Source organism: Mus caroli, chromosome 16 (assembly GCF_900094665.2).
Source record: "Mus caroli chromosome 16, CAROLI_EIJ_v1.1, whole genome shotgun sequence".
Taxonomy (NCBI): Eukaryota; Metazoa; Chordata; class Mammalia; order Rodentia; family Muridae; genus Mus; species Mus caroli.
The window spans coordinates 35,318,795-35,346,396 of record NC_034585.1 but is presented as its reverse complement, the minus strand read 5'-3'; the positions used below and the strand labels follow the sequence as shown (position 1 = coordinate 35,346,396).

At 46.1% G+C, this 27,602-nt stretch overlaps 1 protein-coding gene and 1 long non-coding RNA gene across 6 annotated transcripts in view; one reads left to right on the top strand and one right to left on the bottom strand.

Annotated features, from left to right (window-relative positions):
* Positions 1 to 27,573, top strand: part of Nr1i2 (nuclear receptor subfamily 1 group I member 2) — a 45,818-nt gene extending 18,245 nt beyond the window's left edge. For 2 of the 4 annotated variants that reach the window (XM_021185193.2, XM_029470508.1), the window contains 8 exons: positions 10,623 to 10,838; positions 21,814 to 21,947; positions 22,252 to 22,439; positions 23,061 to 23,335; positions 24,609 to 24,751; positions 24,901 to 25,017; positions 25,267 to 25,372; positions 26,662 to 27,573. In XM_021185193.2, coding sequence (XP_021040852.1) covers positions 10,651 to 10,838; positions 21,814 to 21,947; positions 22,252 to 22,439; positions 23,061 to 23,335; positions 24,609 to 24,751; positions 24,901 to 25,017; positions 25,267 to 25,372; positions 26,662 to 26,806 — 1,296 coding nt within the window. In that variant the 5' untranslated portion in view covers positions 10,623 to 10,650 and the 3' untranslated portion in view covers positions 26,807 to 27,573. The remainder of the gene's footprint in view (positions 1 to 10,622; positions 10,839 to 21,813; positions 21,948 to 22,251; positions 22,440 to 23,060; positions 23,336 to 24,608; positions 24,752 to 24,900; positions 25,018 to 25,266; positions 25,373 to 26,661) is intronic. The other 2 variants (XM_021185194.2, XM_021185195.2) reach the window with 2 other exon arrangements.
* On the bottom strand, positions 18,907 to 21,817 carry LOC115029569. Of its 2 annotated transcripts, XR_003835129.1 has the most exons (4): positions 21,720 to 21,817; positions 20,707 to 21,069; positions 19,949 to 20,136; positions 18,907 to 19,584 (listed from the first exon to the last, which is right to left on the bottom strand). It is a non-coding gene; the product is annotated as an uncharacterized LOC115029569 (long non-coding RNA). The 2 variants fall into 2 exon arrangements; XR_003835128.1 differs by having other exon boundaries at positions 18,907 to 20,136.
* Positions 27,574 to 27,602: the final 29 nt, after the last annotated feature.

Here is a 27,602-nt window from a genome sequence, read left to right as displayed (position 1 = left end):
GGGGAGAGGGGGAGGGGGAGGGGGAGGGGGAGGGGGAGAGGTTATGACCTATGCAAATGAGCAACTTTAGAGTATATGCCCCATAATTCTTATTTCAGGATTAGCTGGGCTATTTATGCAGCAACATTTCTTCTCAGGTTTTTAATCTTGTTTCTGCTTCTTCCAGGCAACTTGGGTTGTCTCTACTTTTTCAAGATGTTTGTGAAGGGACTCTAGCCAGCCTGATTATGGCAAACATGGCTCTGACATGCCTTGCCCTTCCACCATGCCCTCTGCCTTGCTAAAAACTATCAGATTACATTCCTAACGCTAGCCACAGTGGTCTATTCCCTTATTTGGCCACTTCCTCCTCCTGATACCAAGGTCCTGCTATCAAAGTAGTGAGGTCTAGAAATCAAAAGCCCCCGTTGGCTCACCCAATCAACATGCCCAATTAAAATTAAACACCAAATCCTAACACAGTATTTTCCCCTTGTACCTCTATAATCTGCTTTTTGACTATTGCCATACCTGTCTCCTCTCTATCTACAGGCAGTCCTTCATGTCCAATTCACCACCACCACCCTCCCACCCTCCAACTTTCCTAGGACAATATCGCTTCCCCCTCTCCCTTGTTCCCTCCTCTTCTCCTTTGTCCTCTGTCTCCTGTCTTTGTCTCTTACTCCCTGCCCTTTGTCCCTCTGAGGCAAATAAAGTTCTCCTTAGTGCTGAGAACTTGGTGTTGGGATATCTTGTGCTGATACTGTCTCCTTCAGTCTGGGCTTGTCTGAGGAGACTCTCTGCTGTCTTTACAGTTTATGTTCTCTCAGGAAGGGTGGGGCTTAGTGAGTCTTGTCCGTTTCAGGGACTTTTGGGAGCTATGTTGAGTTTTTCACTCCTCTGTCTTAATGAGCCTCCCTGCAGGATGAGGTGTTTCAGTCTCAGATGAAATGACATAATACCTTCAACAATCAAGTAATGTCAACACTATTGCACAGTAAGTTGGTAGGAATTCCCAGAGGATTCCCAAAATGGCTGTAGTCATTGTTAGTCATTTTTGAACAAATAATTTTATTGCACATGATTAGAACAGTGTGCTGCCTGCTAAGGCTGCTGCTGGCTTATTACATTATCTCTTGGTTTTATAAAATGTATCCAGATTTAAAATGATAACTTTGTTTTATGTGTAAAAAGGTTTCTTAAGACAAACAAAGAAAAAGCTGTTGGTCCTTCTCTCATGGCTTTCAATACCCTGTCTTTGTTTTGTGTTACTTAATGTTTTAACTGCAATATGATGTGAAGTGTTTCTGTTTGGGTCCACTTCCTGTTCTATAGACCTCTTACCTAGACAGGCATCTCTTTCTATAGATTTGGCTACATTTCTTCTATGATTTTATTGTCTCTGCCTTTGGCATGGAATTATTCTTCTATGTATAATTCAAAGGTTTGGTCTTTTCATGGTGTCCCAAAGATCTTCTATGTTCCGCTCATGCAGTTTATTTTGTTTTTTTTAAGTTTTTTATTACTGTTGATGATCCAGTCCCTGTGTCTTGTCATTAATCCCTGGCATTCTGATGTCAACACAACCTAGTCTCTTGTTGAGACTTTCCATTAAGCCTTTTGTTTGACTTATTCAGTTTTCCATTCCCAGCTTCATTTTTTAAAACAAAGTTGTACTTCTTTATTTCATGTACAAGCACCATGTGGTTGCTGGGAATTGAACTCAGGACCTTCAGAAGGGTAGTCGGTGCTCTTACCCACTGAGCCATCTCTCCAGCTCTCCCTGCTTCATTTCATCTTAGGTTTTCTTCACTGTTTTATCTTTTTAATGATTGTGTTTTCATATCCTGGGTTGCCTTCTTCATTCATTGGTCTGTTTGTTTATATTCTCTGGAATTTATTCAGGAATTTATTTCTGTCCTCTTTAATCATTCTGGTGTCCTGTTAAATTCTTTCAAGAATATTTACAATTCTTCTTTTGAGCTCCTTGTCTGGAATTCCATCTAAATTGTTCTTAAAGTTTCTTACTTCTTCCTTGGAAGAGGCATTACTCTCTTGGGTTTTTATGCTGCCTGTGCTTTACAATGGGAGTTGTGCAGCCTTCGCTGTCTTAGTTAGGATTTCCATTGTGGTGAACAGACATCATGACCAAGGGAACTCTTATAAGGGTAATATTTAATTGGGGCTGGCTTACTGGTTCAGAGGTTCAGTCCATTATCAACATGGAGGGAAGCATGGCAGCATCCAAACAGACATGGTGCAACAAGGGGCTGAGAGTTCTTCATCTGAAGGCCTCTAGGAGAAGACTGGCTCTCAGGTGATTAGGAGAGTCTCATTATGCACCCCCACAGGGACACACTTCCTCTAACAAGGCCACAGCTCCTAATGGCCATGCATATATGAATTCACTTGGTGACTTTGGGATGGGGCGCCCATCCTATGTTTTATATTTACTTGAGTCTTTGCTTGATGGCTAGGCTCAGCTGTGTTTTCTGGAGTTCAGGCTTGGGGTTGTTTGATACTTTATAGGAGAGAGGTCCCCAGATTGGATAGAGGAAGTTGTGACCTCTGACCTCACAAGTGGGTACTCTGTGTGAGTTGGGCAGAGACTGGTATGGGTTGTCAGGGTAGACTAGTATGGGTTGTAAGGTTGTAGCCTCTGACCTGTGTAGCTGTCCAGCAGCCATGGAGAATGAGTATGCCTGGAAGGAGAGCAAGGGATAAAATTAGGATGGGCAGACGAGAGAAATAACGAACAAGCCAAGACAAAATTTGTATAATCATGGCTCAAATTTTAATTTTTCAGCTCTGCGTTTATATAGGCAAAACCCAAAAACCCATCCCTTTGTTTCAGCTGGATTGAGTTGCAAAGTAAGCTCTTCAGCAGCTCAGCGGGCGGGCAGTTGCTCAAGTCTCAGGCAGGAAGATTTAATGTAGTGAGGCCAGGCGCCTGACTCCAGTCACAGACTTGTTTAGTCAACTCAAGGCTGGGGGAAGGGCACAGGCCTGCGATGTGACCCAGTGTTTTAAGTAGATCCTGAATTGCTGGGAGCTGAGACACAGGTAGAGCCTCTAATATGAGGAGTAGGCCATTATGCCACACTACCTACGACGGCAGAGATGTGGGTGGGAAAGGACGATGAGGTATGTATGACCTCTGACCTAGGGAGTAGAAAGTGCTCTGCACAGGTGATGGGAAGGTTGGGGTGGGGGTGGGAAGAATAGGTGTGGCCTCTAATCTGGGGCGTCAGCTCTGTTCAGATGCTGCCATATTGGGGTATAAAATACCATGGGCCTCTCACATAGGGAGCAAGCTCTGCTTGGGTCCTGAGATGCTGAGGGCTGGGATGCCAGAGGATAGAAGACATAGTCTCAGACCTGGGGAGTGACTGCCAAATGGGTCCTGGGGCACTGGGTTCTAGGATAATGGAAATATGTGACCAGAAACCTGGTAGTGAGCACCACTCCGTTTCTGATGCTCTGGGGACAGGTTCCACGTGGTTTCTGAGGCTGCCAGAGGGAGGGAGAGATGGCTCTCATCTCAATAGTACAAGGTCTCATACAGGTCCGGAGATCCAGGACAGTGAGTTACACATGGGTCCTGAAGAGCCAGAGGTTAGGGTGATGGAATGAGGGAGATGAAACTTCTGCCCTGGCATGTGAGCTCCACCTGGCTCTTGGGGCACTGGGCAGCAAACTCCTAAGTCTTGGGATGCTGGGAGCTGAGGTGACTAAGAAAGGGAGGCATGGATTCTAACCTGGGGTGTGAACTCTGCTCAGATACTACAATGCTTAGAACAATCTCCATCCTGGAGAGCTGGGATTTAGGGTGCTAGCAGGAAGGAGACATGGCCTCTTACTTGCAAACTAGGCTCCACTGAGGTCCTGAGGTAGTAGGAACTGCACTTCTTTCCTTAGAGACCCGGGTTAGAGGATGCCAGAGAAAGGATGATGCAGCCCCTAATCTGGCCAGCTAGCTCCAGTGGGGATTGAGCTTCATCCCTCTCCTGAGCTGCTGGGGGTTGCTAGGGGGAAGGAGATGTGACCTCTAGTCATGGGAGGGAATTTTGTTCAGGACTTGTGGTGCTGCAGAATTATAAACCTTGTTTGGACAAAAGTCTATTCAGATAATTTATACAGTCTCCCCCACCCCTGTCCCCTTTGTGTTCCATTTTGAAAAGGGTCTCTTTGTAAACTTGGGCAGATGCCCTGTGTAATGTGCTGTTACACCAAACTCATGGTCTCATTTTGTGTGGCGTATAACCTTTTCTGTGTTTTGTGTTGGGTTCCTTATACAGTCTGGATGTTAAAAAAAACAGTCTGCAAATCTCTCCTCTTCTGAGATCTTTCTTTTCTGCCCCCTGGCCCTGGTTTCCAGGAGGAAGAGGGAGAGCGGGGACACATTCTCCCTGGCTTATCATCCAGAAGATGAGAAATGGGCGGGGAGGGTCTGAACTGCTGCGGCAATAGCTTTTGGGAAGGGAAATCCCGTTTTCCTGGGAAACCTTCCACAGCTTACTCAGCCGAATTGGGGGATCAGTGACTTTACCTCCTCAAGGTTAGCTGGTCTTTGAGTAGTGTCATAGTTAGCTTCCATTGTCAACCTGACACAATCTAGAGTTACTTGGGAAGAGGGAATTGGTATATCAGGACCGATGGAAGCAACTTGGACATAGAAGAAAGAGGATTTGGGGGTGGGGGTGGGGTTGGAAAAAGGAGCTTTGGGGATGGGAGATTCCTGAGGGTCCGTTCCCCTGAGACCTCCAAACAGTAACTACCAACAGAGGTACAGATGCTGATATATCAGAGGCGTTCAGGATCCTAACAGCCCACAGGTGTTAATTGTCCAGTCAGCTTGATTTCCTCAGGCTGTCAGGTGACTAACCCTGCAGGAACCTCACCAGAAGAATTGCTTCTGTCAGACTGACCTGTAGGGTATTTTCCTTATTGCTAATTGATATAGGGGAGCCCAGCCCTCTGCAGGCATGCCATCTCCAGGCGGGGCAGGGCCTGGGCTATGTAAAAAAGACAGCTGACCATGAACCTGGGAGCAAGACAGTAAGTAAGCAACACTCTGTCATGGTTTCTGCTTCAGTTCCTGCCCTGAGCTCCTGCCCCGACCTCCCTTGATGATAGACTTAACCTCTAAGATAAGCCCTCTCCTCCTCTAGATTGCATGGTGATCATGTGGCAGTGGGAAGTCACAGAGGGAAGGAGATTCTGTTTGCCCCTTTACCCAAATTTCCTCCTCAGGCATCCGCATCTCATCCTCTCCTTCCCTTTCTAGGTGAGGTTCAAAGTGATCACACTCAGGGAAGAGATGGCTCTCTGTTGTGGGGAGTTATCCTCATGTCCCTGCCTAGTCTTATATTTTTTCAGACTGGTCCAGATTTTAGATTTAGGAATACTGACTTCTCTGGGGTCCTTGTATCTGTCTGTTTTTCCACCAGAAAAAAGAAGTATCCCACAGATGAGTGTAGGAGGGGTCAGAGGTCTACCTGTGCTGGCTTAGAGCCCCCTCCTCTTGTGGACCCGGAACATAACCTATCCCTCTTCCATCCCTGACTACAGCCCAACTCTGCGGGACCAGAGCAGAAGAATAGCACAGTTTTGAAAGTAGCATAGATGCCTATAAATAGCTTTTATCCAGCACAGGGTCCCCAGTGAAGGAGCTAGAGAAAGGACCCAAGAAGTTGAGGGAGTTTGCAGCCCCATAGGAGGAACAACAAAATGAACTAATCAGTACCCCCAGAGCTCCCTGGGACTAAACTACCAGCCAAAGAGTACACATGGTGGGACTCATGGCTCCAGCTGCATATGTAGCAGAGGATGGCCTAGTCGGTCATCAATGGGAGAAGAGGCCCTTGGTCCAGTGAAGGCTCTATGCCCCAGTGTAGGGGAATGCCAGGACCAGGAAGCTGGAGTGGGTGGGTTGGTGAGCAGGGGGAGAGGGCAGGAGATAGGGGGAGGGGGTTTTCGGAGGGGAAACCAGGAAAGGGGATAGCATTTGAAATGTAAATAAAGAAAATATCCAATAAGTAAAAAATAAACGTTTTTATTGTCTGAGGTGTAAGTGTATCATATATGTGACAGCCCTATTTAACCAGAGTATTATATTATATAACTCTTAGTACCATTTATTTAAAATGGATTGTCTATTAGTGATGAGTTAATGTTTGGTGATAATTTTTTATTCTAATAGCAAAATTAGCCCATCTGTAGGTTAAAAAAGTACATGTGTTTATACATACATACATGCATACATATATACATACATACATAGAGCAAAACCCAGAAATCATGCACTCTACCACACTCCAGCCACTCTGTTTGTTTATTTGTTTGTTTTTGAGACCGGGTCTCTCTGTGTAGCCCTGGTTCTCCTGGAACTCACTTTGTAAACCAGGCTAGCCTCGGACTTAGAGATCCATCTGCCTCTGCCTCCACCTCAAGTGCTGGAATTAAAGGTGTGCTCCACCACCTCCTGGCTAAAATTAATCTTTAAATTTTACATTTAAGTTTTCCTAGCCAAAAAAAAAAAGAATACAAATTTTCTTGGCATTTAAGAAATACAACCTACCCATAACCATCCTTCAAGGGCAAGATATTAGCTTTCTCTTTTGTAAATCCTGGGCCAAGATTTTGTTTTTCCCCGCAGAATTAACATTTGAAAGCAGCAGACCCTAAGCACCCATCCTGCCTATAAGGTCAAAACAAGCATTTCAAGGATTTAGCATTTTAGTTATGCTTAAGAAGTGCTGTGCAGCCAGTTTTTCTTCAGTTTCAAATTCTACAGTTAAAATGTTAGAGAGAAAACATTAACAACAGTTCCTATATGTTAATGTGGTCCAAATCCTCCCAACACACTTGTACACACATGTACATACATGTACACATGCTTTAAATTATGCATGCCAAGAGAGTATTTTTATTAGTCAGTAAATTAAAATTTTTAATTAAATTAAAAATTTTAAATATATACTTAAATAAATATAAATAAGAATACATTCTTTGAGAGTTTAATACATGTATACAAAGGTTTCTCATGGTCCAATTCCTCCCTTTCTCGCCATCTCTCTCAGATTCCCTCACCTTATATTGTCTCCTTTCAATCTCATGCCTTCTTTTTAACTCTTAATAACCCATCAATCCAGTTAGTGCTATTGTTATGGACTTGACAGTCACTACCTGTGCCCCAAGTTAGATACCCCGAAAGTGGAAAGCAGAAAAGGATGTCTTCACCATGGTCATATCAAGAAGAGAAAGGAACCATTGGACTGAAGGAAGGGTCCCCAATGGGGGACTTGGAGAAGGGACTGAAGGAGCCGAGGGGGGTTGCAGCCCCATGGAGGGAGCAATAGTGTCAACTGGCCAGATCCCCAGAGCTCCTGGGGACTGGACCGCCAACCAAAGAGTACACATGGAAGGACACATGATTCTGGCCAAATATTCGGCAGAGGATGGCCTTGTTGGCATCAGTGGGAGGAGAAGCCCCTGGGCCTGAGGGTGTTCGATGCCCCAGTGTAGAGGAATGCCAGGGCAGGAAGACAGGAGTGGGTGGGTGGGTTGGGATGCACCCTCATAGAAGCAGGGGGAGGGGGATGGGATAGGGGGGTTCGAAAGGGGAGACCTGGAAAGGGGAAAGCATTTGAAATGTAAATAAAGAAAATATCCAATAAAAATACTGTTTTTCAAAAAGGAAAATTAATTAAAAAGTTATAAAATAATAAAAATAAAAATTAAATAAAAAATTAGAAGAAGAAGGAGGAGGAGAAGGAAGGAGAAGGAGAAGGGGAAGGAGAAGGAAGGAGAAGGAGAAGGAAGGAAAGAAGAAAAAGAAGAAGAAGGAGGAGGAGGAGGAAGAAGAGGAGGAGGAGGAGGAAGGAAAGAAGAAGGAGGAGGAAGAGGAGGGGGAGGAGGAGGAAGAGGAGAAGGAGAAGAAAGAGAAGAAGGAGAAGAAAAGAAAAAGAAGAAGAAGAAGAGGAAGAGGAAGAGGAAGAAGAAGAGAGAAAGAAGAATAGAAAGAAGAAGAAAGAAGAAAAGAAGAAGAGAAAGAAAGACCCAGCAAACTCCGCAAATCCATCTTCTGGGTCCTGAAGTACAATGGAAATTTAAACAGAGGACCAATCGCACATCTCTGCAGTATCAAGGCATGGCCCACCAGTGGCCCACCACTATCTGGAACTCAGTCTCATCCCATAAAGTGGCCTGACATGTTGTAAGAACTTTGTCAAATCTTTCTCAGGAGACAAGCCAGTCCTGCTGGTCATCACTGTTGCTGTACCACAGCCCTCACCCCCAACTACGGTTTCCTTCTCCCAGCATGGGATCCTTGGGAAGTTCTCACTAGGGTCCATTGTTTCAGTAGTCTGACAGTTAGACTGAGAAACACTAGTGTCTGTTTAGAACACCTTCTTGTCCACCCAGCCCATTACACTACCACTGTGCATGCACATAGGTGTGGGGGATCCACTGGAGTCTGGGTGGACCACCAGTAGAACAATCTCTCCGTCAGCAGCCACCAACTGTCAATAGCTCCTCAGTTAAAAAAAATAGGAGCTTGTCACTCATTTATTTTTTGGAACTCTAGAATAACTTGTCCTATGCTGCTTTAAACACAAAATGACATAAAAACAATTATACATACAAAAATGTACTCTTAGATAAACCATCATAAATTTACAAAAGACTAGTCAGCTAAAATTCTCCCAAGGGGGACCCCTGACTGTATAAACTTAATATTTTACAAATCACAATGATATGACAGCAAGGGAGACTTTCTCAGCTCTTGATGAACTTGCCACTAGAAGCCAGAGTACCAGACAATTAATAGTCACCAAAGCCACCTTAAACCAGTGGCTTTCAAGTTTGTGATCTCACATCTTAAGAGAATAAGGAAATGTGTACAATAGTGGGCAAAGCAAATGTAGATTCATATATATATATATATATATATATATATATATATGTGTGTGTGTGTGTGTATACATGTATATGTAATATATTTATACATTATATACAAATATATAATATAAATATAACATTTATATATTATATGAAATATATAACATATAGTTTATATATTATATAAATTTCTTATATGCAAGTAATATAACTTATATAAATATATAATATATCATAATATATTAATATAACACTATTATATAATGGTATATTATAGTATATACTATATGTATAATTTAATAATTTATATATTATGATGCATTATATAGTGTGTTATATATTATATTTATAACAAAATATGTATTACAATATATAATATAGCATAATATTAAATATATTATATAACATGATAGATACATATTATGTATAAGTATATATCATATGTAAATATATATTATATAAATATAAATATATAATATATAAAACTTCTGAGAGTGGAAGAGTTTCCAAAGGTACAGTGTCATAGCACTGTCCTGCCCAGTGGTTTTTATGATTCTTACATTGAAAGTTAGGTGGAAACTGGACTAGTATTTATTGACAATGGTAATTTTTGAGTTGCTGTGGGCAGACCCTGTAAGTGGCCCACACTGCCCTTAGAATGTCCCCTTGGCTAATCAGAGAAGTGACCCTGCACTAGTCATCTACCCAGGGGAGTGGGCACACACTCGCTCCTCCTCACTACTCTCCCAGCTCTGTCACTCATTCTGTAGACTATTCATTGAGCAATGTTCTAATAACGAGCTCATGACTTTCCAAGACTTGCCCTTAGTTCTTGTGGAGAGCTACAGTCTGTCTCAATGATAGAGATACACTCAACATCTTCATTTCTCTGTGTCCTAAATTGGTTGACAGAACCCCAGTAGTCAAAAAACCAACACACTTAACTCTTCCTGTCATATGGCAGGTGCCTAACTCGTTCAAAGACATTTCCAAATAAACAAAACGTGCCATTGAATGGCACACTAGTCCGTACAGCTCCATAAACACCAAAGAGCTCAGACAAACCTCCAGGCCAAATGGAAGGCCCAAGGTTAACTGATCAGAGAACACTTATCAAGGGTTGATATTTCTTGAGAACTAAAACCAGAGTCCAGACATTTATTTCTCTTTTTTAAAACATGAGCTGATAGTGGCAAGATTGGGAAGATTTAAGAAAGAAACAAAGTCCCAGGAAGCTTTACTCTCAAGGTCCACTTGGTGTTCAATGGAAAACCTTTTTATTTATTTATTTATTTATTTATTTATGGCATAGCCTTTTTTTCTCTGTGTGGAATTCTGGGCTACAACACACCCAAAAGGCTATCATCTTCCCAAGATCTCCCCAGCCCCAGAAATAATACTGATTGCCAATCTTTCCCATGAGTTTGCTAGCTCAACTTATGACCCCTTCAATCCATTCAGTGCCTCACATAGTCCAATCCAGATAGCGGCTTCTCATTTCTTCCTCCTGTAATAAACTCTTTCCCATGTTCTGGCTGAAGTGTTCTGTCTAGAGAGCCTACTGTGCTTAAAAATGCCGTGGTCACATTTTTCTGAATGACAATTCAAATAGTCACCTACACTTTCCCTGTGGGATGTCAGGTCCAGCATCAAACCCGAACGTGAGTCTTGCTCAAAAGGAAGAGTGTTCCTAGCATCTCCCTGAACAAACCCTTCATTCTGTGTCTTCTCCATTCTAGTCTAGGACACACAGATGTAAACCTAGAGATGAGACCTGAGGAGAGCTGGAGCCAAGTTGGCCTTGTACAGTGTGAAGAAGCAGACTCTGCCTTGGAAGAGCCCATCAACGTAGAGGAGGAAGATGGAGGTCTTCAAATCTGCCGTGTATGTGGGGACAAGGCCAATGGCTACCACTTCAATGTCATGACGTGTGAAGGATGCAAGGGGTTTTTCAGGTATGGTCACCCACCAGCCTTCACGCACTTGCTGGTACTGACACACTAGGTCACATCTAACTTGGGTTTTTCCATTAACTTTCTGGACAATGTCTTTAGGCCTTGGTTTAATCTGATGTCTGGGGTCATTTGGTGCATTCAAAGCCTCTAACTATTCCAAGAGAGCCATGTTTACTTCAGAAGAATCCTCATCTTCAAGGCCTCTTCATCTGCTGCCCAGGAAAGGATCATTTCCATTAACTTAACACTTTGTTCCTCTGTGTGGTCTTGAGTAAAATGAAAGGTCAGTTAAAAGTAAAAATAGTAGAATAGAAAAAAAATGTAAGAGACAAGTATTCAAATCACTCTTATAGAAAGGGATGACATAAAGTAAATCAAAACTAAAATAATTTCATCTAGAAACATATTTTTAAAAAAACAAAAAAAATTTAAAAAAACTAAACCAAACTGATTCAAGAGAGAGAGAGAGAGAGCAGCACTGGGACTCAGATCCAAGATGGGAGAGAAGGTGGTATGTGAAGAAAGAGCTCTAGTTCGCCTTCAGAAAGAGGTCTACAGTTCTCAGCTCAAGGCCACACTTAGGACATTCATATATTTCCAAGACAGCAGCTGTTGTGTAACTTTTTCCTGGGGAGACATCAACAAATATCTGTTCACTACAGATAGGTTATCAGGAATACACCAAGAACTTATTCTACCCAAGTCTAGCTTGGTGAACCAATGGATTTATAGTATTCTTAAGTCCTTGGGTGACTCAGGCAGATGCATCCCTGAGAGGCACCACTCGGGCCCTAGCAGTGATACAGATAAGCTGCATTATTGATATTTCTCTGCACGACTTGCAGGCAACTCCACAACAGAGTCTCCTCTGCTCACAATTTATATAACCTTTGAAAGTACCTTTTGAGTCTTGCAACTTCTAATTTCATGACCTTTCCAAGTGTTGTGAATCTGCCTCCTATATCCAGGCGGGGGAACTGTTTCAGTTCAGAGGACCCCCTTCCTTCAGCTCTTACGTTCTTCCCCACTCTGAAAAGTTCCCCGAGTCGTGGAATGGATAATATGTATATCTGATTATTTTCTTTCATTGGCATATAAGCATTGGGTCACCAAGCAGTAGCACCAGCTATCAGTAGTTTGAATGGTTATGAATCTCTAAAATAACCGCCACTCACTGCAAAAAGATTCAACAGCTGAGGTTGACAGTAAGCAGTGATCTGTGGGCACCAACATATTTAGGAAGTTGAGAAGGAGAAGCTTTCTACTGCTGTGATAGAATAGAACATCATGGCCAAAAGCAACTTGAGAAAGGGAAGTTTTATTCGGCTTACGTGCCCAAGTCAGTTCATTATGAAGAGAAGTCAGGCAGAGATACAAAGGTGTAAAGACGATAAGAACTGAAGCAGAATCATCGGAGGAATACTGCATTCTGGCTTGTTCCTCCTTGCTTGCTTTTCTTACACAACCTAGAACCAAGCGTGGCACTACCCACCATGGACGGGGCCCTTCCATATTAGTCATTAATGAAGAAAATGCTCCACAGATTTGCCTACGGGCCAATCTCAATGTTCTCAGTTCAGGTGTCTCTTCCCAGATAATTCTAGTTTGTCTTACCTTGATGAGTCAAACAACAAAAAACAAAAACAAAGAAAACTAACCAGTACCCAAATAAAATTGGCAGGCATATCATCCTTGTTTAACAAAACAATAGCAGTCACCTTCAAGTGTCTCTCTAGTTGTAAGATTTTGCCCTGGATTATAGTGCTAAAGAAGTATTCCCTCCTATGGAGCTGGCCATAAATCCAATAGGAAAGATATTGGTTGCATCTATAACAGTTGAGCCACTACTGCACTGGCAGGCCTATCTTGCCTGCTGTCTTAGTTAGGGTTTTGCTGCTGTGAACAGACACCATGACCAAGGCAGCTCTTATAAGGACAACATTTTACTGGGGCTGGCTTAGAGGTTCAGAGGTTCAGTCCATGATCATCAAGGTGGGAACATGGCAGCATCTAGGCAAGCATGGTGCAGGCAGAGCTGAGAGTTCTACATCTTCATCTGAAGGCTGATAGTGGAAGACTGACTTGCAGGCAGCTAGGATGAGGGTCTTATAGCCCACACCCACAGTGACACACCTACTCCAACAAGACCACACCTTCTAATGGTGCCACTCCCTGGGCTGAGCATATACAACCCATCACACCTGCCATGCTTGCTGTACATCACATGGTGTCTTAGTGAGTAGGACTATCAGCAACAATTCTCTTCCAGTAGCTTGCACATCACTTTCTAATATCACACAAGCCAGTCAAGAACAAGCTTTCAGCTCAGTGCCAGCTTGATGTCTCCACATTTACAATTAAAGCATAAAGTGTATTCCCAGTAGAAATTTACCATCTAATTCAACCATGCAAGACTGCAATAGTGTATGGTATGTAGGACCTACCTAGTCAAAAAAGCATAAGGATTACCCACTCTCTGGCACTGAGATTTTCATTCAATGATTGTTTGACCCCTGGGAGTACCTTTTTACACACACACACACTCACACACACAGAGAGAGAGAGAGAGAGAGAGAGAGAGAGAGAGAGAGAGAGAGAGAGAGAGAGAACCTTTTGTGTTTACTCTTTAACCTCTGCCTTAATAACTCATTCTTAAATCAACTCAGCTTCTATAGGGTTATAAGGCAGGTGGGAGTTCTATTGAATCTGGTTGCCTTCAACCCAGTTTTTGTTTTTTTGTTTTTTTGTTTTTTGTTTGTTTTTTTTCAAGACAGGGTTTCTCTGTGTAGCCCTGGTTGTCCTGGAACTCACTCTGTAGACCAGGCTGGCCTTGAACTCAGAAATCCACCTGCCTCTGCCTCCCAATTGCCACCACCCAACTTCAACCTAGTTCTTTATATCATTACTTATGAAATAAATATTTTTGTCAGTTCTTTGGGAAAGCCAACACATAACACTGAGACTTGTAAGAGACCCCAGAAAGTAGCTTCACTCATTGTTTATTTGCATGGAAATGCTTGGAAGAGGCTTGTGGCTGTGCCCACACAGGGGAAAGCATATCTCATAAGCACAGGCCCTGTATGAGATAGGTCGAATAGGTTCAATTGCATACTTGCACCATCAGTAGTATCCATCTGTTGGGGCCACGGTCGGGAACAAGCCTTATGTGTTTGGGCACTATGCAGAATATCAGAATACCTCAGGAGAATACAGTGACTTTTATCTATTTCTTAACCTTTGCTAGCTGCCCTCTGGCCAGACTGTATGTGAATCAAATGAGCAACCTCTACCGGGACCTGGGGGCAGATGGCCTGCATTTGGGTAGGGCCATCTGCTTTCTGAGGAGACTCAATGGGTTATGGGTGCTCATGGAAAACTATGAGGGGCTCTGGTTCTCACTGAACGTTCTTACATAGTTCCCTCCACATCTGTTTGTCCTCATTGTGGCCAAATCAACAACTCTGCGTCCTCTATTTCCCAGCATGTCTGTAAAATTAGGCCTCTGCATACAGTGCAGACTGTTATAGCCTTGTCTATTATCTGTGTTGCTCTTAGCTCAGTGGCTACCCTTCCCTTCTTCTCCCATCAGCCACGTGGTGTCAGTATTTATTTGTATGGCAGCAGCCATCCATTCCTGTTTGTTGTCCCTACTTGTGCGGCCACCTAGGTACCAGGCATCTACGTGAGTTTGTGTTGACCTTTCCAGCACTTTATTTGGCTCGGATGTCGGTTTACTCTGGGGTGGGGTGGGGTGGGGATGGGGAGTCCCAAAGTCTCAGAAAATCACTGGTGCCAGTGTAGACTTCATGGCATGGGTGGCAGAGGAGGAGACAGCACATCCCACGGCTGTAAACAAGCACGCCTCCTTTGCAGCGTTTGAGACTGTGCCATCCAAAACCTGATCGTATGTGATGCTTTCACTGTTGCTGTAGCAGAACTGGTAATGGATCCCTCTCTCACATCTCATATATACCTAGTTATTGCTGTTCTAATGCCGTTTGATGAGATTCTGTCCTCCCTTTCTGCTGTGGGCTTAACACCATATGGAACTGCTAATTCAGGTGGGGTTTGTCATGCTTCTCCTCCCTCCAGCCCCCTAAGTTGCTGGTGACTTCTAACACAAAGGCTTCATGAGCCACAACTGTCCTACAAGGATCTTTCTTACCCATCTCAAAAGCTTCTTTCTGGCTGGTCAGTGGTGGCGCACGCCTCTAATCTCAGCACTTGGGAAGCAGAGGCAAGCAGATCTCTGAGTTCGAGGCCAGCCTGGTCTACAGAGTGAGTTCCAAGGCAGCTAGGGCTACACAGAGAAACCCTGTCTCCAAAACAACAACAAAACAACAAAACAACAACAACAACAAAAGCTTTCTGAACCAATCCACACTTGATAAGAGGCTCCTCCCTCTTATCAAGTTATATGAAGGATACTTGGATCCTTTATCAAGTTATACTTGGATAATATGGAGTACAAACATTCACCAAGACTGCAGGGACTCCAAGAACACCTGTAGTCATTGTGCATTTACAGGCATAGGTGTTGTATAATTTTCTCAATAATACCGTCATCTATCATCGGCATCTTACCTGGCCACATGTCCCTAGGACTTTCGTGCCTGGTGCTAGCTGATTTCCATCTGAATTTCTTTAAATGTACTTGTATGTGTTTCAGACGCTTCTCTAAGTCCTTAACTACTTTCAACTACCCAGAGGCTAACATCCTATCACCCGTGTAGTGAGACCTTTTGTTACTGAGGGTAGACAGGATAACAAAGCAAGGGCCACCATTCCAGGACAAACAGCGAGAGTATGGAGGTGATCTTGGAGGTGATTGAAAGGTCCTCTCTGTCAGTCCTGTGGGATGCAAACTGCTCTTGGGATTCAGCAGCTAACAGGATAGGGGAGAAAGTGTTAGCAAGGTCCAGGACAGCATGAGGGGACTCCATCACTGGGTTAGTTGTTCCCTCAGGAAGAGCTTGGCTCATTCCCCCCCAGTCATCTGGCTTCCTCACAGTCCACCCTGGACTGCTGAAAAGACATTAGTCAGGAATAATATGCTTGTTTTCCAATCCCTTGATGGAATCAATACTGTTATATAGCCACAGCCCTCAGGCAGGCAACTTCACAGGTTCCCTTCCTGACCAACCAGAGAGAAACGCATACAGTAAGCTCTACAGGGTGAGGGAGGACAGTGACCCAGCCCCAGGACAGGCTTAGTCCTTTCTACCTATACCACCTATCCCTGTCTCCGTCCACTGCTGTACACTGTCCCAGTCCTTTGGGACACGTTATGAAATAAGATTCTCTCGTTTGAGGATTCAGATAAAACCCAAGTGCTTTACACATGACTACGGGATCAAGAAATCCACAATTCAACCTGGTGCTTGGGATTTCCAAGGTTGGCCCTCATCGTGGGCAGCATTTGCCACCCCACCAGAGGAGCATCTGTCGAAGCTTCAATTCCATATTTCCTTCATTCATACCAGGGGTTACAGTGGGGCCACCTGGACTGCTTCATCGTCCGCTCCATTTGCCCCCACTCCCTACCTTCTACTTTGGTGAACTACCACTTAGTCTTAAAAACTTCCCAGAGACAAGCATGGTGTTTGACTTTACATCATACCCCACCTCATCTCCCACCGCCCCCCCCCCCAAACCCTCTGGTTTGACTCAAATACTGCCACATTTGCTTTCAAGTGACTAGGACAGGTCCCCACATTCACTTTCCCTTTCATCTGCCCTTTACCTCTTTAGCACCTTAAGGACCTAATTTACATAACAGTATAAACTGTTCAGAGTCACCAAAGCCTCTTCTACCCCATAAAGAACACGTCCTAGCCACAGGGCACAACAAAGCTGAAGTCACATGATAGCCCTGAGGTCCTTGTTAAGTAACCTTATAACCTTCTTTCTTCCTTTCTTCTTTCTTTCTTTCTTTCTTTCTTTCTTTCTTTCTTTCTTTCTTTCTTTCTTTCTTTCTTCCTTCCTTCCTCCCTTTCTTTCTTTCTTTCTTTCTTTCTTTCTTTCTTTCTTTCTTTCTTTCTTTCTTTCTTTCTTTCTTCCTTCCTCCCTTTCTTTCTTTCTTTCTTTCTTTCTTTCTTTCTTTCTTTCTTTCTTTCTTTCTTTCTTTCTCTCTTCCTTCGAATTATTTATTAGGTATTTTCTTTATTTACATTTCAAATGTTATCCCCTTTCCTGGTTTCCCCTCCAAAAAACCCCCTATCCCATCACCCCTCCCCCTGTTCTATGAGGGTGCTCTCCCACCTACCCATCCACTCCCATCTCCCTGCCCTGGCATTCCCCTACACTGGGGCATCAAGCCTTCACAGGATCAAGGGCCTCTCCTCTCCTTGATGATCCACAAGGCCATCCTCTGCTACGTATGCAGCTGGAGCCATGGGTCCCTCCATGTGTACTTTTTGGTTGCTAGTTTAGTCCCTGGGAGCTAGGGGTGGGGGGTCTGGTTGGTTGATAAAGTTGTTCCTCCTATGGGGTTGCAAACCTCTTCAGCTCCTTGGTCCTTTCTCTAACTCCTCCACTGGGGACCCTGTGCTCAGTCCAATGGTTGGCTGTGAGCATCTACCTCTGTATTTGTCAGGCACTGGTGGAGCCTCTCAGCAGACAGCCATATCAGGCTCCTGTCAGCAAGCATTTCTCGGCATCTTCAGTAATGTCTGGGTTTGGTGACTGTATATGGGATGGATCCCCAGGTGGGACAGTTTCTGGATTGCCTTTCCTTCGGTCTCTGCTCCACATGTTGTCTCAGTATTTGCTCCCATGAGTATTTTGTTCTCCTTCTAAGAAGGACCAAAGCACTCACACTTTGGTCTTCCTTCTTCTTGAGCTTCATGTGGTCTGTGAATTGTATCTTGGGTATTCTGAACTTTTGGGCTAACATCTACTTATCAGTGAGTACATACCATGTGTGTTCTTTTGTGATTGGGTTACCTCACTCAGGATGATATTTTCTAGTTCCATCCATTTGCCTAAGAATTTCATGAAGTCATTGTTTTTAATAGCTGAGTAGTACTCCATTGTATAAATGTACCACATGTTCTGTATCCATTCCTCTATTGAGGGACATCTGGGTTCTTTCCAGCTTCTGGCTACTATAAATAAGGCTGCTATGAACATAGTGGAGCATGTGTCCTTGTTATATGTTGGAGCATCTTTTGGGTATATGTACGGGAGTGGTAAAGTTGTGTCCTAAGGCAATACTATGTCCAATTTTCTGAGGAACCACCAGACTGATTTCCAGAGTCTCGAACAGATGGGTACAGGGGAAATTTTCCTGAACTGAACACCAATGGCTTATGCTCTAAGATCAAGAATTGGCAAATGGGACCTCATAAAATTGCAAAGCTTCTGTAAGGCAAAAGACACTGTTTTGCCACTCCCTCAGGAACTGACATACCTCATGTGGCTTTAGGTTACACAGCCTTTGCCTCAGTGAGGCTTAATCGCTCCACTTCCAGCTCATCCAGATTGATCCCAGCTACTCACAAGTCCCACAGCATCAAATGCCAGAGTGTGAGAGGCTCTTTCATTCCTTATGTCTTTCTCAGTTCACTCAGATTGTGTTTCCTGAATATCATGGTTTCCTGTGGTGAACCATTATTCAGGACTCTTAGCACTAAGTCATGGGATTTTTCTCTTCCTCTATATTAAAGATTGAGCTCAAGAAGGTTTTCTATCACTCCTACCTGGCCTTTCCCCCCTTATAGCCTGGTTCTCTCCATGGCATCTGTCTTAGTCAGGGTTTCTATTCCTGCACAAACATCATGACCAAGAAGCAAGTTGGGGAGGAAAGGGTTTATTTGGCTTACACTTCCATGCTGCTGTTCATCACCAAGGAAGTCAGGACTGGAACTCAAGCAGGTTAGGAAGCAGGAGCTGATGCAGAGGCCATGGAGGGATGTTCTTTACTGGCTTGCTTCCCCAGGCTTGCTCAGCCTGCTATCTTATAGAACCCAAGACTACCAGCCCAGAGATGGCACCACCCACAAGGGGACCTTCCCCACCTTGATCACTAATTGTGAAAATGCTTTACAGCTGGATCTTGTGGAGGCATTTCCTCAACTGAAGCTCCTTTCTCTGTGATAACTCCAGCCTGTGTCAAGTTGACACAAAACTACCCAGTACAGCGTCTCCCTTTGGGATGCCAGGAATAGCTCTTCTCTTTCTCATATGTCTCTCCAGGTGTGAGGATGACAAGCCAAGCATCCATCCTTCCTTACTTTGCCCACATTCCCTACCCACTGGGGTGGACAATGTTAAGGTGCACCTGTATGTCTTTCCCAATGTACTTCCTCCCTTTTCAGTAGGGCTCTGCTGGTCCATCATCAGTTTGCAGAGTGTCCCCATAGTCAAGTGTCAGACCCCATTTACCAAGGGGATTTGTCACTCTGTGCCATGTAAAGAAAAACGGCTCCCCTGGGGACCTCCCCCAAGGATGCTCTACTCTCAGATGGCTCAACCTGAGCTGTATCTCTTACCACGCTCATCAGGGGTGATGCTGTTGCTCCTCCCACACATACTTTAGTTCTGTTGGTCCTTGCTCCAGTACCCAGGGGAGACTTGAACAACTGTCTGCCTCAGGCCGGGCAGTCGGTGATGGATCAGAGACATGATTCCTCAGAGGGCTAGCTTGGTGAATGGGTGAGCTTCTTGGAGACACTTGGCTGAGGAGTTAATTACAGGAGCGTGGATGACTTGGGCAGGGGCAACACTTAGAGGTCCTCCTGAAGCACTAGGATGACGCATGGGAGCAGTGTCAATGAGGTTTCCCTGTACAGTTTGCCATTAGCCCCCAGCAGAGTCCCCTCTCTCCCAGAAATTGCTTATTGCTTATATAACTTTGGGGAGACGAATCTCTGGAGTCTTTAGTTTTGTGAGCTTAGTGAGTCTTTTGAGTGCCCCCTTTGCCCACTTAGGGTAGAAGGTTCCAGCCTAATTTGGCAGCCCCACCACCACCCTGAGTTTTTGTTAGCGATTAGTCTTTTGAATGGAAATGAATATTCAACCAAGGCCCCATCCTGCAATCCCAAAGATGTGGTGCTGGTCATCCTAGGGAGAGGTGCTCAGCAGGGTTTGTCCCTCACGGGAGAACTTACTGTACTTGATGATTCCAAAGTCAACGCAGCAAGCTCTGAGTTATGACCACCAGGTCAGTGTCCACAGATCCCTGACTTTGGGGATAATGCGGTCATGAGGAGCTGATCTCAGATCACTTGGGGCTAACTCTCCCAGGATAGGTCCAAAGGCACAGCAATCCAGCAGACATGATCATTGACCGCATGGGCTACAGTGGGGTAACGCACATCAGCAGTGCCAGGCTGCGTCCAGTCACAAGTCACAGAACACTTGGATCAACTCATGGGACAGTAAGGGAATGGTGGGGACAACTGAAATGAGGAGTCTGAGATCTCCTGAGCTGACGAGCCTGCATTTTTCTCTTCTGCCAGCCCAAGAGCTCTGGTTGCAGTCTGGCTCCACTGGGAAGAGCATCGTGTCAGGAAACCCAGACAGTAAAAAGGATGCTTATCCCAGGGGCAGAAAACATCTGGTCCAGAAGACACCATCTTACCATGTAGGCTAGAGCTGATTTCAGCCTACTCCTGAATCAGTAGCAAAAAACATCAGCTAAACTGCTGAGCTGAGCACGTACCAAAACCCACACATGAAGGCAGGTTCTCTGGCTCTTCAAGCCAGAAAACCTGGCTTCTATATGGACTGCCCCCCCCCGGGGGGGGAATCCTTCCCGTTTGGGTGTTACCCTGGCACACCAGGAGGGAGGTGGGGCATCCGTGCTTGGGACCTTGGCTTCTTATCAAGCAAACTTGTCACTTATCCAGCAAAGTTTCTCACTTACCTGGAGGACAGGTGATGATCGGTCTCTGTCACTGTGCCAGGGGGTGAAAGATGAATATCACAGGGTGGGTTTTGAAAACCAGGTCTTTAAAGCTATATTAATACATGTAGGCCAGTGTCCGATACATGGCATGCTTCTGATGAATAGCCAGTCCCCTTTAGCCACCAGGGGTGTCTTATCCAGGTCCCTGAAGATGAGAGTGTGACACCCATGGGAATACTCCCAGGCTGATGGACAGCCTGAGCCCGAAAGCTTCAGAGCTCAGGCCTGCCAGGCACAGTGAGCTCAATCTTGGGTCCGGAGCTTCCAGCATCCCTCTGTTCTGTTTCCATCCTTCCAAGCCAGCTTCCCTTATTTTCCACACTGTTGGACAGGACAGAAACCAGAGCCAAGGCATCACTTGGGTCACTCCAGATGTGGAGATGTAGGACAACCAAGTTTGGGCAGCAATGGGAAACTCAGGATGGCTGAGCTGTAAAGACTGGTCTGACTGAGATTTCTGACATCACTTATAGCCTGCCTCTCTACAAAGGCCAGTGGCCCTTCAGAACCCTTCAGGCTGGTGACAAAGAAGCTACGCCCCCCTCCAAAAAAAAAAAAAAAAAAAAAACCCACCCCAAAACAAAACCATACACTCTATTCTACAGAACTCCCAACCTCCTCATCCCAATCGGAGCTGGAGAGCAAGGGCTTTCTTCATATGTTAAGAAGCTGCTGGGGGTGAGAGGTGGGAGCAATGCATTCAGGGTTCAGATGTTCTCTGGCTTCCTTTGTCAAGGAGAAACACATAGAAACCCATCCATGGGTACCACCAGTAACAAGGCTACGAGGAAGGATGGGAGGTATTGAAGCAAAAGGCCTGGAGCCTGCTTTTGACTTGTTCTAGGTAGAGACTCTCGGGGGCTGTAGGTGCCCGTGAAAAGCACGAGTCTCATTTTTTGCAGAAATATCTCAGAATGTCACCTCCTCTTTTGAGTCCTTGACCTTGAAGTAGAGCGTCAATCTACACCTACCTCACAAAATCCCTGGTGTGTGCTACCTGCTGCTGGCAGGGGCTGGAGTCCTGGCTCTGGAGCTGAGTGCCTGATGCTCTCTTTCATCCCACAGAAGGGCCATGAAACGCAATGTCCGGCTGAGGTGCCCCTTCCGCAAGGGGACCTGCGAGATCACCCGGAAGACACGACGGCAGTGCCAGGCCTGCCGTTTGCGCAAGTGCCTGGAGAGTGGCATGAAGAAAGAGAGTGAGTGGCTGCGGGGTAGGAGGCTCAGGCTTGGTGGACTGGGCGGTTGCTAGAGAGCTGAGGCACCAGTCACCACAGCGCCTAAGCGCATGCGCATTTGTGAGCCTGTGGGACTTTGGTGATACCGGGTACTAGTTCTCATTATGGGAAGTGTGGTGGGAGATGCAGGTCAGGGCTATGTCCTCTCTTTTCTCTCAGCTATCTCTGCATAGTTCCTTTTGTCCACAGTCATTATTGTAGTTCTGGTGGTGTATGGAGGTTGGGGGAGGGGGACATATGCCGAGTCCTCTTTGTTAACACACAGTGATCATGTCCGATGCCGCTGTGGAGCAGAGGCGGGCCTTGATTAAGAGGAAGAAGAGGGAAAAGATTGAGGCTCCACCTCCTGGAGGGCAGGGGCTGACGGAAGAACAGCAGGCGCTGATCCAGGAGCTGATGGACGCTCAGATGCAAACCTTTGATACAACTTTCTCCCACTTCAAGGATTTCCGGGTAGGGGGCTTAGAGCTGTGACCACATCCATGGCTATGCCAGCTCCTCAAAGTTTGAGTCACTTTCCCAGGGTTTCTAGTAGTCAGGGGCTTCAGGATACCCAGATAACTTGCTAGAAAAGCATCCTGCTCCCAACCTCAAACTCTGGGATGGGAAATCTTTTGATGTCCTCAGCGGATAGGAACTGAGTTAAGATTAAGCAATGGCAGGCATGTTGCCCACACTGAGATGTGAGGACAGCCAGGAGGAGAAGGGGTATGGACTTCCTGTTGGCTAGCTCTGTCTTTGCTCCCAGTGCCACCCACCCTCCTCCATTCCCCCAGAATGGTAACAAGTAGCTTAGGTGACTGGACTAGCAAAGAAGAATGGTCTAGCCTCAGAATGTGTATTTCCATCTACAGCTGCCAAACAGAGGGATGCTCAGGGTATACCTTGAAAAAGGCCGTCCTTACCCTTTCACACTGGCCACACAGGGATATGACTATATTAATTCATAGAACATCACGTGTCAGGAGACACACCCGTGATCGTGACTGCAGCTGGTCACCTGGAGCCTATGAGGGGACTTGTCTATGACAACACACTGCCCCTCCTCTCTTTGCCTCCTGCCCTTCATCCTAGCTGCCTGCAGTGTTCCACAGTGGCTGTGAGCTTCCAGAGTTTCTGCAGGCCTCACTGTTGGAAGACCCTGCCACATGGAGTCAAATCATGAAAGACAGGGTTCCAATGAAGATCTCTCTGCAGCTGCGCGGAGAAGACGGCAGCATCTGGAACTACCAACCCCCTTCCAAGAGCGACGGGAAAGAGATCATCCCTCTTCTGCCACACCTGGCTGATGTGTCAACCTACATGTTCAAGGGCGTCATCAACTTCGCCAAGGTCATATCCTACTTTAGGTAGGTCTTGAGGGCCAAGTGGACGGATGTAGAAAGGAAGAGGAAATAGTCAAAGGTTGCAGAGAATCTGCAACGAATCCCCCATGAACTTGGGAGGAACTGATGCCAAAAGACCCTCTCTTGTCCCTGCCCCTGGGGGACCATTGCTACTCAAGGATCAGCACCCCTCCCTGTAGGGTTCAGTGGCTTTGTTGCTGTGGGCTTGACAGCCTGCCCATTTTGGAATGGGAACTGATCGTGCCAATGCTGTAGGGCTGATGTGTGCAATAATGAAACATCTGAAGAAGATTGGTACATTGCTGGTCATCAGACCTTCCTGAGTCCCACAAGGATAGAAACCGTGACTGGGAAATTTCAGGGTAAAAGTTAAGTTGGCAGGAGAAGGAAGAGGTCCACAGGGAGAAGAAGAAGGAACAGATTTCTAGGTGTCTGCCATCAAGTAGGCCATGGGGAGCCTGGATGGTCCTGTAATCTAACAGACCCCATCTCCCCAGAGCTGGACATAGAATCAACAACAGTGACACATGGTGTCAGCAAGAGACCCAGGAACCTGCTGGAGTGATGGGAACCACTCCTCCATAAGATGTAGTCTGTGGTGCTAGGGTAATGCTAGGTGTATTTGTACCTAAGCCTTCCATTTTGCCTTGCCCGACCTTGCCAGGTAGGGCTGAATCACACATGCAGGGAGCACATTGTCAGCAGAGAGCAGATAATAGGAGTGGAACACGAAGCTGTCATCACTGGAGAGAAACAGTGGGGGGGGAACACATATGTGTAACATTTAACACCAGGTAGCTGATATTTCCAGCTCAAGACACAATATGTGTAGAAGGCTTCTGCTCTGTAGAAACACTTTCTGGGAAGGGAAGACACTACTTGACCTGAAAACTCATCAGGGTTTACTTCAAGGGGCAATCATTGCAGATAGGCTTATGAGGCTAACAAGGGAGAACCAAGACATTAAGTGTTGGTTAGAGGCTGTGTAGGGTGTCAGAAGAGATGGGTGTCCAGGCTGTAAGGGGGCTCCACAAAGCTAAGGAAGAATGAAGAAGTCCCAGAGGTAGTGGGAGAGAAGATCTTGGTGGGCAAAGTAACCTGATGGCTTGGATTATGAGGGGGAGAAACTGGGGACGGCCTGGAAGGAACTGCATCCTCAGAAGGAGGCTGCCCCATCTCTTCTGTCCTCCAACTTTTGGCTTATGAGCTAGGGACTGTTGCCAGCCTCTGGGCAGCCTACCTAGGGGCTGTCAACCCCTCCTGTCCTTGCTGCCAGGGACCTGCCTATTGAGGACCAGATCTCCCTGCTGAAGGGGGCCACTTTTGAGATGTGCATCCTGAGGTTCAACACGATGTTCGACACGGAAACGGGAACCTGGGAGTGCGGCCGGCTGGCTTACTGCTTCGAAGACCCTAATGGTGCCCAAAGAGATGCCTGGCAGAGGGAGGGAGATGACAGCCAAGAGAGAGAGATTGGGGGATGAAGGGAAAGAGTTCGGTAAGGGACGCCTGGGTTCTTGGGTCAGGTTCCTGAGGTTCTGGCTGTCTACCCTATACTCACCCAACAGGTGGCTTCCAGAAACTTCTGTTGGATCCATTGATGAAATTCCACTGCATGCTGAAGAAGCTACAGCTGCATAAGGAGGAGTATGTGCTGATGCAGGCCATCTCCCTCTTCTCCCCAGGTGATGGTTTTCCCCCAGCTGCTGGATACCTCCGGTGATCTGTTAGGAGGCAGCAGCCCCCTTTTCTGTCCGCCCCAGGGAAGGTCTCAGTCATTGGCCTTGCTTTCCACTACACAGGCAGACTGCAGAGTCTGTTTCTCTCCTTTGGTGAGGTGGTTGGCCAGAAGTTCTTTCCTCCTGGGCTGGACTGAACTTTCCTTTGCTCCACTCCGACCTGCTGGAACTACAATGCCTTTTCTGCCCCCTCAGATCGTCCTGGCGTGGTCCAGCGCAGTGTGGTAGACCAACTGCAGGAGAGGTTTGCCCTCACCCTGAAGGCCTACATTGAGTGTAGTCGGCCATATCCTGCTCACAGGTGAGGATGAGCCCGGAGAGGCAGCCATGAGGTGGTCCTTCCTGTCCTTTTGGCCTGATCTTCAAGAGCGTGCCATGCTTGAGGCAGCTTCTGATGACCAAGGCTCTGGGACCGTTGTATGACTAAGACTTCCGGCCTGAGCTTAGCTGAGGGATAGCCTTGTCTACCCAAGGCTTTCTACATTTCTGTCATCAGGATGTGGGAAGAGCCTGATTCTACTGTCTTCTCTATAGGGTCTTCTAACAAAGGCACAATGACAGTAAAAATAGTGATACCATTCATAATGGCGGTGTGTCTATAACAGCTACTATTGATTGGGAAGTGTCAACTCTGGGGCCAAGCAGCTTATGTATATTATAACCTATAACCTTCAAAACCCTCTCCTGAGGTAGGCACCATTGCAAAGGGAGCCAAGTCAATGCCCAGGACTCCACAGGGTGGTCCCGTGGAGCTTGGCAGCTAGAGGGTTGTCAAAGCTTTAGCGTGTCACTCAAAACAACCTGCTTGCGGCTTGGCACACATAAGAGCTCCCATGCCGTCACCAATCCTTAGATTCCTGTATCCCATTGCCCAGCCTCATGCCCGCAGGCACAAAGACAGCAACAAACTTGAGTAAAACAAGCCCCAGGCTTTGAAGATTAAGGCCATTTGGGGGTCTTTCATTCAATTACTTCCTGTAAGGAGGCTTGGGGTGTTAGCTTCCTTACCTATCATGGGGAAACTAAAGTAACTATGTGTGAGAGAGGAGAGAGAAGATAGGAGAGAGGGGAGAGAGAGAGATTGAGAGAAAGGGATTGAGAGAGAGATTGAGAGAGAGATTGAAAGAAAGAGAGATTGAGAGAGAAAGGAATTGAGAGAGGGACTGAGATGGGGATTGAGAAGGAGGGAGGGAAGGAGGGAGGGAGAGAGAGAGAGAGATTGATTGATTGATTGAAATGAGGGAGGAGGGAGGAGGAAAGGACTCCAGCTTGGAGGTCCTAGCTGTAGTGACTACTCTTTAAAGACCTTAACCAAGATGATGACTCCCCTCGCCTCTAAGTTAACCTGCAAGGTCTGAATTTTTCTCCCAGGGATTCAAGTCAATGGGTGGGGAAGGAGGAGGCAGGTAACAGCTTCGACCTTAAACAGCAGCAGGCTGTTTTGCCTTCTCATGTATAGGCTGAAGGAATTCCAAACATCCTCACTGGGCTGTTCTGAGCTTGAACTTGTGCACTCTCAGAACTGGGTCAGTCTGGTAGGATGGCGAGGAGGTGGCCTGATATCCCAACTTCTTCTCTGGCTGCCTACAGGTTCCTGTTCCTGAAGATCATGGCTGTCCTCACTGAGCTGCGCAGCATCAACGCCCAGCAAACCCAGCAGTTGCTGCGCATCCAAGACTCGCACCCCTTTGCCACCCCACTCATGCAGGAGTTATTTAGCAGCACAGATGGCTGAGTGGAAATCTCATGGGGCAGCCAGGCCCAGACATTCTGAATTGCCACTTCTAGGGCTAGACAGATGGACATACTGATAGCCAACAATGCCCTCTGACTGCAGCTGGTTAGCATTTTTCAGGAAAAAGACATGGGAGCCCCCAAGTTCAGCCTGTGGGAAGTGCTGGCCTATGAGTTAAGACAATCTTTGTGGTTGGGAATAAACCTCCAAATCCCACTAAATTCTAAGGTGTTAGGTGGGAGAGGAGGGAGCAGGTCAAACCCTGTAACAGTTGTACCCCCATGCCCCACACATTCCCAGCCCCAGGCTGCTTCTCGAGCTGCTTGTGTGTTCCAGACGCGAGCTGACCTTCAGGTTCACAAGTATCACTGCTGAAGGCTTGCAGCTTGTCCTGACCGTGTTCTGGACATATCAGTCAACTTCCTGCATCTGCCCAAACACATTTTTAGTCACTAACAATGTGACCAGCTGTGTGTGTTGGGGGGAGGGGGAATAGGGTTACAGCACGGACTCAGATGTGGATCCTGACCTCAGACTTTAAGAAGACCAAGCTGGCTGAAGTCTACATAAACTCTTATCAAGACTTCACACTCACTGTCCATTAGAACCTAAGGAAAAACAGAATCTCTTTACTTAGACAATGGCATGCATTGATGGCCTCAGCACACAGGAGACATAGGCAAAGTAAAAACCACAGGCTCGCTGGGTGTGGTGGCGCACGCCTTTAATCCCAGCACTTGGGAGGCAGAGGCAGGCGGATTTCTGAGTTCGAGGCCAGCCTGGTCTACAAAGTGAG